The sequence below is a fragment of the Melopsittacus undulatus genome, chromosome 4, assembly GCF_012275295.1.
Source record: "Melopsittacus undulatus isolate bMelUnd1 chromosome 4, bMelUnd1.mat.Z, whole genome shotgun sequence".
NCBI lineage: Eukaryota > Metazoa > Chordata > Aves > Psittaciformes > Psittaculidae > Melopsittacus > Melopsittacus undulatus.
Window position 1 is genome coordinate 50,612,412 of NC_047530.1, and position 13,970 is coordinate 50,626,381.

Here is a 13,970-nt window from a genome sequence, read left to right on the forward strand (position 1 = left end):
CTGTTCACAAAGAAAGGCAATCCACTTATGACTCCCATTCCCCTGGAGAACATACAGTAACCAACCTCAGAGCTTTTCAAGGCAACAGTTTTAGCTACCCTTGTAGTTGGTACTTTCAGCCAGCATGAAAAGGAACAAAACAGAGTGAATCATGGCTGAGATACTGAACTTTAATGAGATGCTCCTCAAAACACCCAGAAGTTAATTTCCAGAATGGTTTTATCTGTGAACACTGATAATGAGATGAAACTGTAACATTTCCAGTGACAGTCATGCAAGGAGTCTCCAGGTATTTCTGTCAGTCAGAGTGGGAGGATCAGATGGGGTTGAGCCGCATGGTGCAGCTAACTTTGTCAGTACAGAGCAGTTAGAGTGCAGTCAAAAAGTCTTTGCTGTCACAAGTGAACTGCTACATTTAGTCCAAAATTTGGGTAGGCTTTAGGTCACCACAGATCCGTGACTGGCCTCATGAAGATAATCATGTAGCCTTAAGTATGCCGTATTGCATACCTCAGAGTCCATGTTTTTTGGGAGATACTCTTTAGATCTGCACAGTTTTCTGTAGCACTGATGGCTACCTGGAGAAAACAATAAAAGTTAATCCAGTTGTGTTTGTGTAGGAAAGGGAGATAAGGATGGACTTGCTGTTTCACTGGCATAATTTGTCACTGACAGACTGCACATTGGTCCTTTGTTGTAATGAATCCCCATTACTGGAAATGTATATTGCACAAATATTGCATATACTCAGCAGAGAGGAATAAGCCAGAGTTTTAAGCATGTGTCTTTGGACCCTTGAAAGGAAGAGAAACTGTGTGTAGGGTCTGCAGGAATAATTCTGCTTACAGCAGAAATTGCGCAGAAGGTGGTGTCATGGAGAGGTGGTCCTTGAAATGCCAAAGTAGCACAGTGAGTCTCTACATTCCTGCAGGAGCAGGGGAAGTCTGTGAGCAAACAGCCAACAAGGAAAGAAGCAGATGTGGTAGGATTCCACTTCTGTTATCTTAGATCTATGGGTCTCCCTCCTCTTTACAGGCAATGGCATGCAGAGACAGTCCCTTGTCTCTTTTCACAGCCATTCACATTGTTTAAGAATGGTAGATATTGTCCAATCCATCCTGAACTGTCACTAGGCAAGAAGAGTGAGTGCCTTATAGTTAAGCCTCAGGACTGAGACTGAGGTGATCTGACCTTGATTTCTGTCTCTGCTGAAGGCATTCAGGGTGGTCTTGAACAAGATGCATTACCTTTCTTTGCTCCAGTTCTCCATCTCAGCTAGTCATTGCAGAGCACATGTTGCTCTGAACATAAAATACAGTCATTTCTGTAGGAGTCTTGGAAAGTAGGAAGGGTTAGGACATTCCCTGTACCTTGTTCCTTTTTCTTGAACTAAGAGGGCTTCTGGCTAAAATGCAGGATTGAAAGATGATACTGTTGAGTCACCTGCAATTCTTGGGAATTTATAAAGACCTTTCCTAATTTCCATTGCTCCTTACAGAAACCTGGCAGAGTAAATTTTTGCCATCTTTTCACTTCTCTCTGTTTCATTCATCACAGCTTTGAGACACTGAGTCCTACTGGGTGGAGATTGCTACATGCTGCCAGATGACAGAGAAGCCACAGCAGTCTCTGTGCTGCCTGCCTCCAAATCTCTATTCCAACAAGAGTAGGACAGAGCTGACATGTAAATGTAGCTCACTCCAACACTAGAGTCAATCTCTGCAGAGGTAGTTGGTATGGAGACTGACACCACTGCTGAAAACTCCACAATTAACTATGTTCACCCATATTGGTATCTCCATAAGGAACCCCTGGCCTGATCCAGAAAGCCATGTGCATGTGGGAAGAGCAATGCTGATTATGATTTTATTGAGAGTGAGTAGAAAACCTCACTACTGTCAGAAGCATGATGGAGGAAAACAGCAACTTCCAGCCCTGCATAGTCGATTCCTCTGCTCTCAGCTCTCCCTAGCAGTTCCTAGCAACATTTTGCAGACCCACAGATTGCCTGGATCTATTACTGGCTCTTTTTATGCTCAAGGTACAACATTTTATGCTACAGGGTAACAACCAGTGCACTGTGTGTTTGTTAGAAATGCTAGCAGAGATCACCTGGCTCTTGATTCCCTTACATCTTTATTTGGTGTATCAGCACAACTGTGATAAACAGGTAATTCGGAAGAGCAATGTTCAGTTGCCACACACCTCAGTGTCCAAGCACCATTTCTGATTTTAATGACAAGACGTGATGTTGTGTATATTTTTCTCCTTTATAAGAAACTTGTGCATATTGCTTTAAACATATGCAAGTGTCCTGCATCCAGTTGTTAGGGTTGCAAATTTAGGCTCTTGAAATTGGAGATGCCAGAATTAGTACTTTTTACCCCATCTCATCAATAGCTTCCATTGCCAGTACTCCATTCTCATCTTCTTCCACAATTTGCACTCTAGTTTTCCAACTTCTCTCAGTCATTTCTGTGCCATATTTGTTCCCAAATCCTAGATCCTTTTCCACTAAGTTACAGCTCTAGTTTCCCCTACCTGGTTGTCACAGTCAGTTCCTGTCAGTCCTAGATCTGTATCAATTGGTTTTGAACTCACTTTGGTTTGAAGTTTGGTATCTCATGATAACCCCAGCCACAGCTGCTCATGGTATCAGCTTCAGGTAGAAATTGTTCTGTGAAGCGTTACTGGTCTAGATAGAATTTTGATCCTGATGCTGTATAGAGTTTCTGCAGGTAAATGCAAACTGCAGTTTTCTAGTGGAAGTTTGAGTGAATTTGTCTAGAGCCTTCAAACAAGTGAAATTGAAGTCTTCCCTTTGCAGCTGAGGATACTAGAAGTTCTTCTTTTTTATGGAGAAAAAAACATTAATTTAGGTTAGACTTAGTGGAAATGTTTTGACCCATACACAACACGCATCAACACACAAACATGAAAGTGCTCTGAGGCAGACAAAAAGCAAGGAAAATTGTTGTTGTTAAATTGATGGTAAGTCGTAAGACACTTAAAATGAAGATTATAAAGGGAAATACCAGGCAACCTTATTAATAACCATTAATAACCTATAATACATACCAAGGTATATTAACAAGCTTTAATTCTGCAATATCAATCACTGAGAATTTAAGACATGATATTCTTCAGATTGCAAATATAACATTAACTTAGACCGTGCACACCAGGATATGGCCATTAATTACGAGCTTGTACAGCTCTTTTCCAACAAATCCTTGACTCATTTGGGTTTTTTTTTGGTGTAAGGTTTTTTAATAAACAGCTATTTGATGTTTGATTTTTTCCTCATCATTCATTTTATGGATCCATTCATCATTTCTGCTCTATTGCATTCAAGCCTTGCTATGAATGGCAGGTTGAATTTTCATCATAGTATCTTAGGTTTACAAATATTAATTATAATGTTTTCATATTATGTTTGCCACATTGACCTGGTTATCTCCATTTATGTGAGGGCACATGATTCTGCAAAATGAGACTCAAAATTTGAATGAGCAGTTGGATTCTCTGGGGCCTAGTATCTCAGAGTACTCAGTGCCTGATGATAGTCTTTTACTTGGAGAGCAGAGTGCCTACTGACTGTAGCTGCTACTCCATGTGCTTATAAATACTTGTAAATCAAACTCCATGTGCTTGTACATCAAAGTTTGGATGTGTTGCACAGTGATTTTCAAACCGGGAACCTGCAATTCATAATTACCTGTGAACATCTCAGTTTAAGGCACCTGTTTATTTTCTTTCACAGAATGATTCTGTGGAAGGGGCAGGGAGAGAATTTGATTCTTCAGTATGTCAACTGCCTCTACAGCAATCTTGTCCTTTGTGACGCTAAACTTCTCTCACATTGCTACAGACTTTCTAACTTCAGCCAGTAAAACAGAGGCGCTGGGTATGACAACACATCCACCAGCCCACCTTGACTTACCCCTTCGAGCTTTATTTTAGCAATTCTTAACTTTTGAATACTTAACTTTGCAATCTGTTGTCCTTTTCATACAGATGTTCTGTTTCATATTTTAAATGAAGATCTCTTAAAGGTTCCAAGTCTTAAGAATTTGAACTGATATGGTAATTAATGAACCGATTTGCAGATTCCCCAAAAATGTAATTGCACTGAAGTGATAAACAGCTGTAAGATGGCTGAGGGCTAGATGCTGAATTTTCTCCTGCAAAGCTAAATGACTGAGTTGAAGCTTTAATGGCAAAATAGTACTCAGCCTTAACTACAACTACTACCTTAATTACAGCCTTATTGTAATACCTACTACCTTAATTACAGTAACTTAGAGCTACTGCCTTCACTGCAGCCTTAACTGCCAACTGCTACTGGAACCATTTCTTCATTCTCTTCCTGTCTTTCTTTTGTGTGTGGTCTGTGGCTGTTACTTTCTCCACTGAGGATGCTTTAACATATGTCCTTCTCCAGAAGAATTCCCTTTATCTATTTTGCTACTCTGGTGTTTCTCTTCATCTCAACCCTTTGCTATCCAGCGTGGGGGAGAAGCACAGGCAGCCTTTTGCACTGCTGAGTAGTTTCTGTTTCTGAAAGCCAACTTGGAGACATTGGAAAGGGAGGGTAAAGAAGGAGGAACTCTAACATTCGAGCAACAGCAAAAACAGCTAGATGTGAGACAACTTTCACTGCACCTTTACAACCTCCTGTATCAAGGTAACTTAATGTGTAAGAAAAAAAGGGGAAAGGAGACTTCTTGCTCCTCTCTCTCTTTAGAAACTCTGCCTCCAGGTGTGAGGCCTAAAGAATGACATTCTTCTTCCCCACATAGTACCATCTCAAGGCATGGGACCAGAGGACATAGGCATGCACAGTCATCTTTGATGGAACCTGGGAAGTCAGTGGCAGTGTAACATGTGATTTGTCACACAGTGGAGTAGGATCACACAGCTTTCCCTGTGCTTCTTGATCAACCAACTGCTTCTCTGGAAAAGCAGTTATTGTATATTCCCAGATAAACCATGCACGGGCAGTCGATTTGTGTGTGCACAGTGCAGATCTCTCTTGTCTACCTAGTAAGACCTATAGGTCACAGGCACAGTCACATTTGCACGGAAGGTATGGCTCTGGTTATCTCAGATCTACTGTAGCTGCACTGTGTGTTGATGTGCTTAGATCACAAACTAGTTTTCTAGTTTCTCAGATGAAATTGAAGATATATGCATTGAGGATATATCCATTTCTTTCTGAATGCCTGACTTACCTGTCCAGGGTTGTCCTGGATTTCACCATTGCATGCTGGCTTATTTCCTTTGGTTGAAATCCTACACGAATGCTTTGCTCAGGTCCCCCAAGATCCTTAAGACTACTGTGTCCTAGAGTCATAGCTGTGATTGACCATTCAGAGAACCCTTCCTGCCCCGGGCAGACTAGCCTTGGAAAATCCACATCACCCTGGAAATAAATACTGCCAACATTGGTGCTTTTTTTTTGCGGCAGTACCTGCAGGCAGCAACTGCTTCTTGATCTTGCTGAGCAATATACTTATTTGTTATAAAGGGCAGACTGTGGCTTTTACTGCATAGAAATGTAGCTGAATGATGAGGAGGTGGCTTAGGGGAAGAGGCAGGGAATGCTACTCTTGACATACGTATATGGAATAATTAGTGATAAGAGCCAAATAAATATTCATGACTCTGTAGAAAGATAAATAGATTTTTGGTTAAATTTGAGTTTTCTCTTTAAAGCAGTTCAAGTTGCTCTGTGATTGGTAGCATGGAAATGAGTTTTCTATGGATTCTGGCTGGCTGGAGGATTCCTCCTAGAGCTTTTAGCCAAGATAATGCTGCAGATACCCAGCTACTGAGTGCTGGTAAGAATTCCAAATAGCTATGCCAAAAACCTGTGCTTTCTGGGCAATTGCAGGGCAGCTGTTGAATGCTCAAATCAACCCAACTTACTGACAGGATTTATTATAGCATTTTCTCCACCCATTCTCCCAGATACTAGTAGGATTTCAGTGGTGCCTTGTAAGAAGCCTGGCAGATTCCACTGCACTCCAGCTGACCCAAGGAAGGCAAATGCTTTAAGTACATTTGCTAGTGGTACACATAAATAGTAGTGCATGTGTCTTGGGTTCTTCACATCTACATTCTTCTTTTCAAGGATGTTAGCACAGGAAGCTGTCAAGGTAGTTGACTTGCTCAGCAGCCACAATCACAGAGTTCTGAAATCTCTATTGGAGTCATCACATACAATACTCAGAATACACATACAATAAATACTCAGAAGCACCCTGCAAATTGAGACCGCATGGTCACCAAAAAAGTATTGTGCTTAAGGATGATGCTGAACTGTAGGGGATATCATGCAGGATTTGAGAGGTTTTGCTCAGCCACAAACACCACCTGCAGTAGCCATTTAATGCATTATTTGTTTTCGTGTCTCACTTTCTGTAGGAAAGGCAATGGTAGCATCATACCTAATTGAAGCTAAAGTGCATGCAAGACTAAGAAACTCAGACACGCTAAATCACAGTTACCTAGATTCTGTCTTCACTCTGTTGTCACCTGATATGATTTCCAGTAAACCTCATGTGAATTGGTTATATAGCACATTAGAACTAATCTTTCTATTCTGAGGTGACTCAACTGAGTGAATGTCCCCGATCTGATATCATTCCTATGCTTCTTTCGCTAAGAACTTTTTCCAAATTATAGTTGCATTGCTGCCTTCCCTACAGCTCCTATACTGCCATCTTTCTGTGTTCTGTCTAAGCAATCTAGCAATAGTGACAGTTAATTGTGCTTGTCCAGATGTGGGTTGCAGTTGAAATTCTGGTGCTACTCCTTAATTCTGATTTCTGTGTACCTTAAGGATGGTCTGTGTACTATACACCATTTTTATGATATGAAGAAGAGACAACACCACTAGTCAAGCATTCTCACAAGAATAATTTAACTTGTCTTTTAAAAGTTTGTAAAGTTATGCATTAGTCCAGTTACATGACTGGTTAGTGTTTAAGGCTTTGCGATATTAAAAAGAGCAGGTGTAGAGTAGCTGTTGGATTGCTATACAGAAGCAGGTTCACAGGGAACAATATACGTTACAGGGTTGGGAACACATACATAACATTAAGCAATCCAGTGTCTCACTCTACTTAGTCAAGAAGCAACGACTTTATTAACGTTACTGACTGCTTTAGTTTTATTTTATTATTTTTGCCATCACACTGTTTGTTATATTGTAGAAGCTTTTGCCCTAAAAGGTTAAAGCATTATAAAAATCCAAGTTAATTCAGTCATACAAGCTTTTGTGAGGTATGAAAGCTGTGGTGGCATTGCATTTGTTTTAGTCAGAAGAGTAAACTCATGGTGAGGTTCTGGTAACCTTTTTCAAGCTGTGGCCAGCAGCAGCCTTTAAAAACATTAAGTAGCCTTGTCCATGTCCATATGGCTGCCAGTGACAGCCCAAGGAATCTGTCCTGCCTACTAGGCACCAGTTCATTCTTTTTGGTCTCTCAAGAGCCAACTTTGACCAGCTCTCTGAGGGAAGGCTCTGGTTTGCGTTACCTGTTTTAACTCTTGACTTGAGGTTTTTAAAATCCAGTCTCAGTTAAAACACTTGGGATCACTACTGAGCAGGTGGACCTGATTAGAAATACCTGTAATAACCTCTTAAACAGTGGGGAGGGAGGTGGGAGGTGGAGGCTGGTGGTGATATATTAAATATTGTATTAGACTTCTGAATACCACCTTTCCTAAAATTTGGGAAAGATCAGCTGTATTTCTCTCTCCTTCCTTACATTTTGCTGTCAAGGTATCTGCAGTCCCAAGTGTACCCTGAGTTTATTATCATTGTCTGCCAAAAGCTGTGATACCGAATCAGGGCGTTCCATGCCCATGGGATGATATTTTGCCGTAAGATAAGTGTAGTGTGTATAGAAATCCAATTAGTGGGCTGTCTCACTGGGCATAATGTAGCATCCTAGCACAAAGCTAACCTCACTGTGCTTCTGTTTTGCTCATTACTTTGTGAGACAGGTATTGCCCAGCCATGATTGCGTTTGTCACAAGAAACAAATGCACAAATGAAGGCAGGCTCAGGGACTGCTGGGAGGTGTCAGTATAAACAATAGCATGATTTGCACACAGGTCTCAGACAGTTTGCATCCCTTTTATTTGTCAAGTTACTTTAATGAAGGCTATAAAATAAATAGCTGTGGCTATAATCTTTAAGAATTAAAATGATTACTTGGCAAGCTGAAGTAATTAACAATTCTCAGCCACGGATCAAACCAGAGATATATGGGTAGAAGGATGCAAAAAGAATATATTAACTGGCTAGGTGATAGTACTACTGTCCATCCTTTTTAGTTTTTTAAAGGATAAAAAAAGCATGTGGAAATCATGTACTGGCAGTTTTTATACCTGTTGGAGTAATTGAGAGCAACCTTAACAGAAGAGGTCCAAGACATATTGGGATATATGTGTTGGTCTGCAAATATTATTCTGTCTCTTTTCTCATAAGAGACTATCCAGCATGGGCCTTCCTTCTAGTTAGATGCAAGGCAAACTCTAAGGGTGGGATTTGAGGGCTAAAATTCCATATAGGCACAGAATATGCCTGGTGTTCTCTTCCTTCCTCACTTTAAAGAAATTCATAGTGGGGCCATAGAATTTTGGTAGTTTCGATAGTTCTTTACCATTTACTGAGTTTCTTAGAAATGTGTTCTCATTGAGGTAAGGAAAAAAGTGCTGGTTTTGCACACTTGCTTTCTGTATAAGCAAGCCAATCACAATTCTGCTAAACAAAATGGAAATGCACATAATCCATAAGTACCAGGCTGTAACATGCTCATTTGACTGTCTTTTGTGTTTCAGATCACCGCATTATGCTTGCCCTGAAGTCATCCGGGTAAGTTGGTTAACATTAGTGTATTAAAATGCATTTCTTAAAGTACCACTCATTGCAAGTATGCATATAGACTCTATACAGAAAGTCTGTCCAATGCAGACAGCATTGGAAAAGACACAAAGAATGTAACTACAGTTTTGTTTGTTTGGCTCAGCCCTAAGTTAGGCTACATAGACTGTATGAGGGAAATGATCATGTATTATTCTCACAATGCCTTTTGTACCGTGTGATGAAGCAGAAATACAGTAGCCTCATTTAACTTGATCTTTCCACCTGGGGATGCAGTCCCCTGTGCTTTCCTGTCTCTGATCTAGCTGTCATTTCAGTAGAATTGGGGTTGGCTATCAGTAATTTTGGTTTCCTTAGATTATATAAAGTATCCTTTCCATCTACTCTCCCTTTGTCCTCTCAAAATAAGTATCCAAGATTTCAGTGACCAAGAGTCCCCTCTTTTAAAGCATATATTTAATGTAAAGCCAAGCAGAAAGTGTACAGAAGAGACTGTCCAAACAGTACTCTTGAGTTCACAAATAATGTGACTGGTGACAAGCTCCCTGAAGAACCAGGGAAGAGAAAAACACCTTCTTAAAGTCCTTAATGCACCTCTGACACTGCTTAAGTGCCAGGTCTAATAATTTGTGAGTTGTCAGCTGTTCCTGCCCTGCTCCCCACTTCTGAGACTGTTTTCGCAGATCCCAGAGAAGACTGTAAACTGATGTTCATAAAAATTCAATGAATGGGCTGTGGCATGGCCTCCTAGCTGGGAAAGCCACCTTGGGAAGCAGGTGGCTGAACTGAAATGTGGGGTTTCCCATTCTCCCTTTTTTTGTTCTTCAAGGATAATTAATTCATTTACTAGTGAGCAGTCTTTTGAGCCTCTGTGTCATTGCTGCACAGGGAGAAAAATATGACGGAAGGAAAGCAGACGTCTGGAGCTGTGGAGTCATTTTATTTGCGTTGCTAGTGGTGAGTCATCTTCCTTGCACCATACTTTAACAAGAAAAGAAAAATCTGAAAATGCGCTGTATTTAATGGCGATGGTATTGACATCATGTACAGATGGGGTTTTTTTTTAGTTCCCCTATATTTGTATCTCCCAGTTGCATCCTTTCCTCTTATTTCTGTATCAGTCCCAGAGGAGAAGCATAAGGAATATTTCACTGCTTCTTTGAAATGCTGCTGCCCTGCACAGGAGAGCATAGACAAGCATCAAAACCTTACCTCCATAAATGCTCTCTACTGTCTTGTGATATCACAGCACATATTTTGACTGGAAAGGATGTGCACAGTTACAACTCCAGGATACAGAGAGTGTCAAATAAGTTGTCCTTCACAAGATGAAGACGTGTCTGGGTTTGGGAAGTGTTTGTTTTTTTCTGCTGTAGATGTGTTTCAGTAGGTATATGCTTACATTAACTGCAGTGTTTTATCAAGAGAAGATTTGAGTGCAACAATTTTGTTTCACACAAGTATTGAACTACAGTTTAATTTAGTACACTTGGAAATATAAAACTGAGCCAGTAGTACAAAGTTTAAATTAGTTTCCATCTGGCTCAGTAATACTTTCTTTAGTATTCAAAATGTGGTATCTTGTAACTTACCCTTCTTTCGATCAAAGTTTCTATTCTCTGTGGAATTTATTCTGATTTGAAGTGGTAAAGTAATTCTAAACAATGCAACAACTGGATGTCCAGCTGAAGGCAGATAGGCTTGGCATTTGTTATCAATTTCCATAGTATAATGTAGGAAAATATAGTTTTATGCTCATATAAGTATATACCATGTGCAGATTGAATACTGTGTATGAGAACAGGTTTTATGTGCATGTTAAGTTTTTTATATCTATAGTAGCTCAATATGCTCATCTACAATTATAAAAATAACAAGCCTGGAGTCAAATTTGGACCTAATTACTTCACTTTAATGTCTTATTCTGATGAAAACACTTTTACAATGCACAGAGTTAGATTCTCCACATTAATTTTGTTCAAAGTACTTGGAAATTTTAAAGGCTTTTTTTTCCCCCCTCCAAAAAATATGCTGATATTTTTTTAATGGCCCAAGTCAAAATACCTTGTGGAAATCTCAGTATAATACGTTAATTCACCTTAACCAAGCTTACCATTTTTTCTTTTTCTTCATTACAATTCACTGATATTTTTGAAGTTTTGGATTTTTTATCTTGATGTTCTGAGGGAAGAATTTTATCTCACTAGATACCACCTGGTCGTCTATTGCTCTGGTGCAGCTATTTTCATGGCTGATAAAACAGAACTGTGTAATGAGCTCTTAACATCTTGAATTTGTAAGAATAGAAGAGAGAACATGTCAAAATGGATGGGATTTGTATGAGCGGGCTTTTCATTTTCAGGGGGATTCTCTGTCAAGATTTGGTATCTGTTGCTGCAGCTTCATCTGTTCCTACATATACACATAAGTCTGCAAAACGATTGAAATAAGGCTATTAGTGATGGAGAGTGCAGAGCTCTCCAGTTAATTATGTCAGGACAAACTCTACCAAAAGTCTCAAGCTATAATAGCAAGTAGGAGTAATAAAAGAGCTGTAGTTGTTGCCTTCAGGAAACGACACAAAGCAGCCTTACTGACTTCATCATGGCTTAAGTTGCGTTAGCCAAAGTCCTGAACTAGGAGAATTGATTTTCCTTGAAGTCTGGAATGGTTAGGAAAAAAAGTAGGTATCAGGAGGTTGGTTACAGAAGACAGGGAAGCTCTCTTCAGGGCTGCTTGAATGAACAAACAACAGTAAATAGTGCCCAGTTGCAGTTGCCATCAGGTGGGCTTTCTGAGGCTTCTGTAAATGGAGCTGTTGTCTCTGTAACCCATAGACACAGGATTGCTTATACAGATGCACTACTCACTGTAGTAAGAGCAGTGCCAGAACTGACAACTTAAAGCTTCATTATCACAGCAGCTGACAGCTTGCAGCTTCCCACAATCCATCCTGGAAATCAAGGAAGCTCAGCACCTACAAGAACTAGGCAGTGAAAAAGGAAGTGAGAATATCTAGGAAGGTGCAGACTTGCTATAAAAGGGTATGAGCTTCAGTTGGTGGAGTTATCCTAAAGATTTCAACTTCTTTTTTTCCTTTTTATCCTTGCAGCAAGGATAGGTCTTTTGCTGCTTTTTGTGGCAAGCTGATGATCTATTCAAAATGTAGTTTCAGCTAAAAAAACCTCAAGCCATTCATGTAAGTGAGGTACAGTAGGGAAGCAATAGGAACTGATGACCTGACCACAGCATGGGAACTAGATGAGGTATATTAAACAGGTAGAATATCTGCTGCTTCCAAAGGCTAATGTTGGTTAGGATTTCTTTCAGCTGTGTCATTTTACTGCCTCATCAGAAAGAGTGCTCTTTACTGAAAGTCTCTCAAATGCTGTTCACCTCCTTTTCAATGTGTGTAACAAATGTGTCTCAGGAAGATTAAAAATAAGGAGACGATAAACATTGCTGCTGTGAAAGTATGCCCAGGAGGAATACCAGCAGATCAAAAGCTTGAGCTGAATTTAAGTGAATCCATGCATCTTTGGTGAATTTGCCTGGAAAGACAATTTCATATTTTGTACTGTGTTTTATACTAGTAGTCATTTTCTAATTAAAGGTCCAATAAAAAAACTATGTCCTCAGTTTTTTTTTTACTATGTTGGAGAAAATACTGCAGCAGTAAGAAATAATTTATTTTCAGTGGATAAAAGGGTTTTTTCATGTATATAATAATTCATTATGAGCTGACTTCTTCTTTTCTGTTCTCTCACTGTGTTTATCTTGGCTTTTCTCCTTTTGCCCTTTCCAATTCCCTTTCGCTGATCCCCACCATCCACACTGTCACATCCCTGCAGGGTGCCCTGCCTTTTGACGACGACAACTTGCGGCAACTGTTGGAGAAGGTGAAACGTGGAGTGTTCCACATGCCACATTTTATCCCCCCAGATTGTCAGAACCTTTTGCGGGGGATGATTGAAGTGGATGCCTCGAAACGTCTCACGGTAAGAAGGCATTTGCTGTGAGTCATGTGAGCAAGGCTTCATTTATCACCTTGTTGCAGTTATGGTTGAATAACTAAGGTAACTCATTGATTTACTGCTACTCTTAGATGTTTCCTCAAGAGCAAAGAATGAGTGGAGTTGGTGAAGTCTTTGGGAAGAAGTTAGTTACCTTCTCTTTTGAACTATGAGGGGAGATTACCTTTTGTGTCTCTTCTCCAGCTCATAATTCTCCTTCATGTGTAACGCTGGGCATTTAGAGGGAATCCCTCATAACTTCATCACAGCGCTACTGACCCATTAGCACATTTTGGAGTCCACCTGAGTTGTCTGGGTCTCCAGCACAGCAGTTTGTCAGGGACATAATATAACTGTTTGAAGGTCAGAATTGTTACTTAGGATGGTTATTTGAAGCTTTGCTATTATATGAAGTATGCCTTTCTTACACTTCTGACAAAAGTGATGGCTTCTCACTTCATGCCGTGCACCCTGCATTGTATTGTATCCTGTATTTGCTCTGCATTATCCTCTAGCAGTCTTCAGAGCAAGTGTCTTCCTGTCTGCTCTTTCATCTTGTGCCCTGTGGTCCTGAGCACAATTAGGTCCACAGTGTTGAGCTCCTGGCACTTGGCACTGACTCTTTGCAGCTAGGACACATGCCATCACTACAATAGAGACCCTGCAAGGGTGAGCACTGTATAGTAGTTATATCCTTCATTAACACTGTGTTTAATGTTTGGGGGAATTAAAAAAAAAATTAGCAATTAAAATCATTTTGGAAAGCAAGATTGCCTGCTTGTCAGTGGAGGCGTCTGCCTTTATGGGTACATTGCCCTTGTAAATCCTATTGTCAGGCTGTGGTGATGATTTTATACAGATTTACTGAGCTCACAGATTCTGAGTGGGAGTATGTATAAAGAAATGTAAATTTAAAACTCCTCCTGGTTCTTCAGTCTGCTAAAATATTTATAAATAAACTCTCAGCTCACTGGCTGTCCTCTCTGCTGAGATTGCTAACAACAGCATCAGCCTGTGCCAGCTGTGGTGGAACTTTTGGGATGCAGACACCTGTCTGCAGC

General features: G+C 40.2%; 1 protein-coding gene across 3 annotated transcripts in view; it reads left to right on the forward strand.

Moving 5' to 3' along the window:
- Positions 1–13,970, forward strand: part of BRSK2 (BR serine/threonine kinase 2) — a 317,883-nt gene that overhangs the window by 238,360 nt on the left and 65,553 nt on the right. For all 3 annotated transcript variants that reach the window (XM_005149208.4, XM_005149209.3, XM_005149210.3), the window contains exons 6-8: positions 8,854–8,887; positions 9,785–9,853; positions 12,748–12,894. In XM_005149208.4, the coding sequence (XP_005149265.1) occupies positions 8,854–8,887; positions 9,785–9,853; positions 12,748–12,894 (250 nt within the window). The remainder of the gene's footprint in view (positions 1–8,853; positions 8,888–9,784; positions 9,854–12,747; positions 12,895–13,970) is intronic.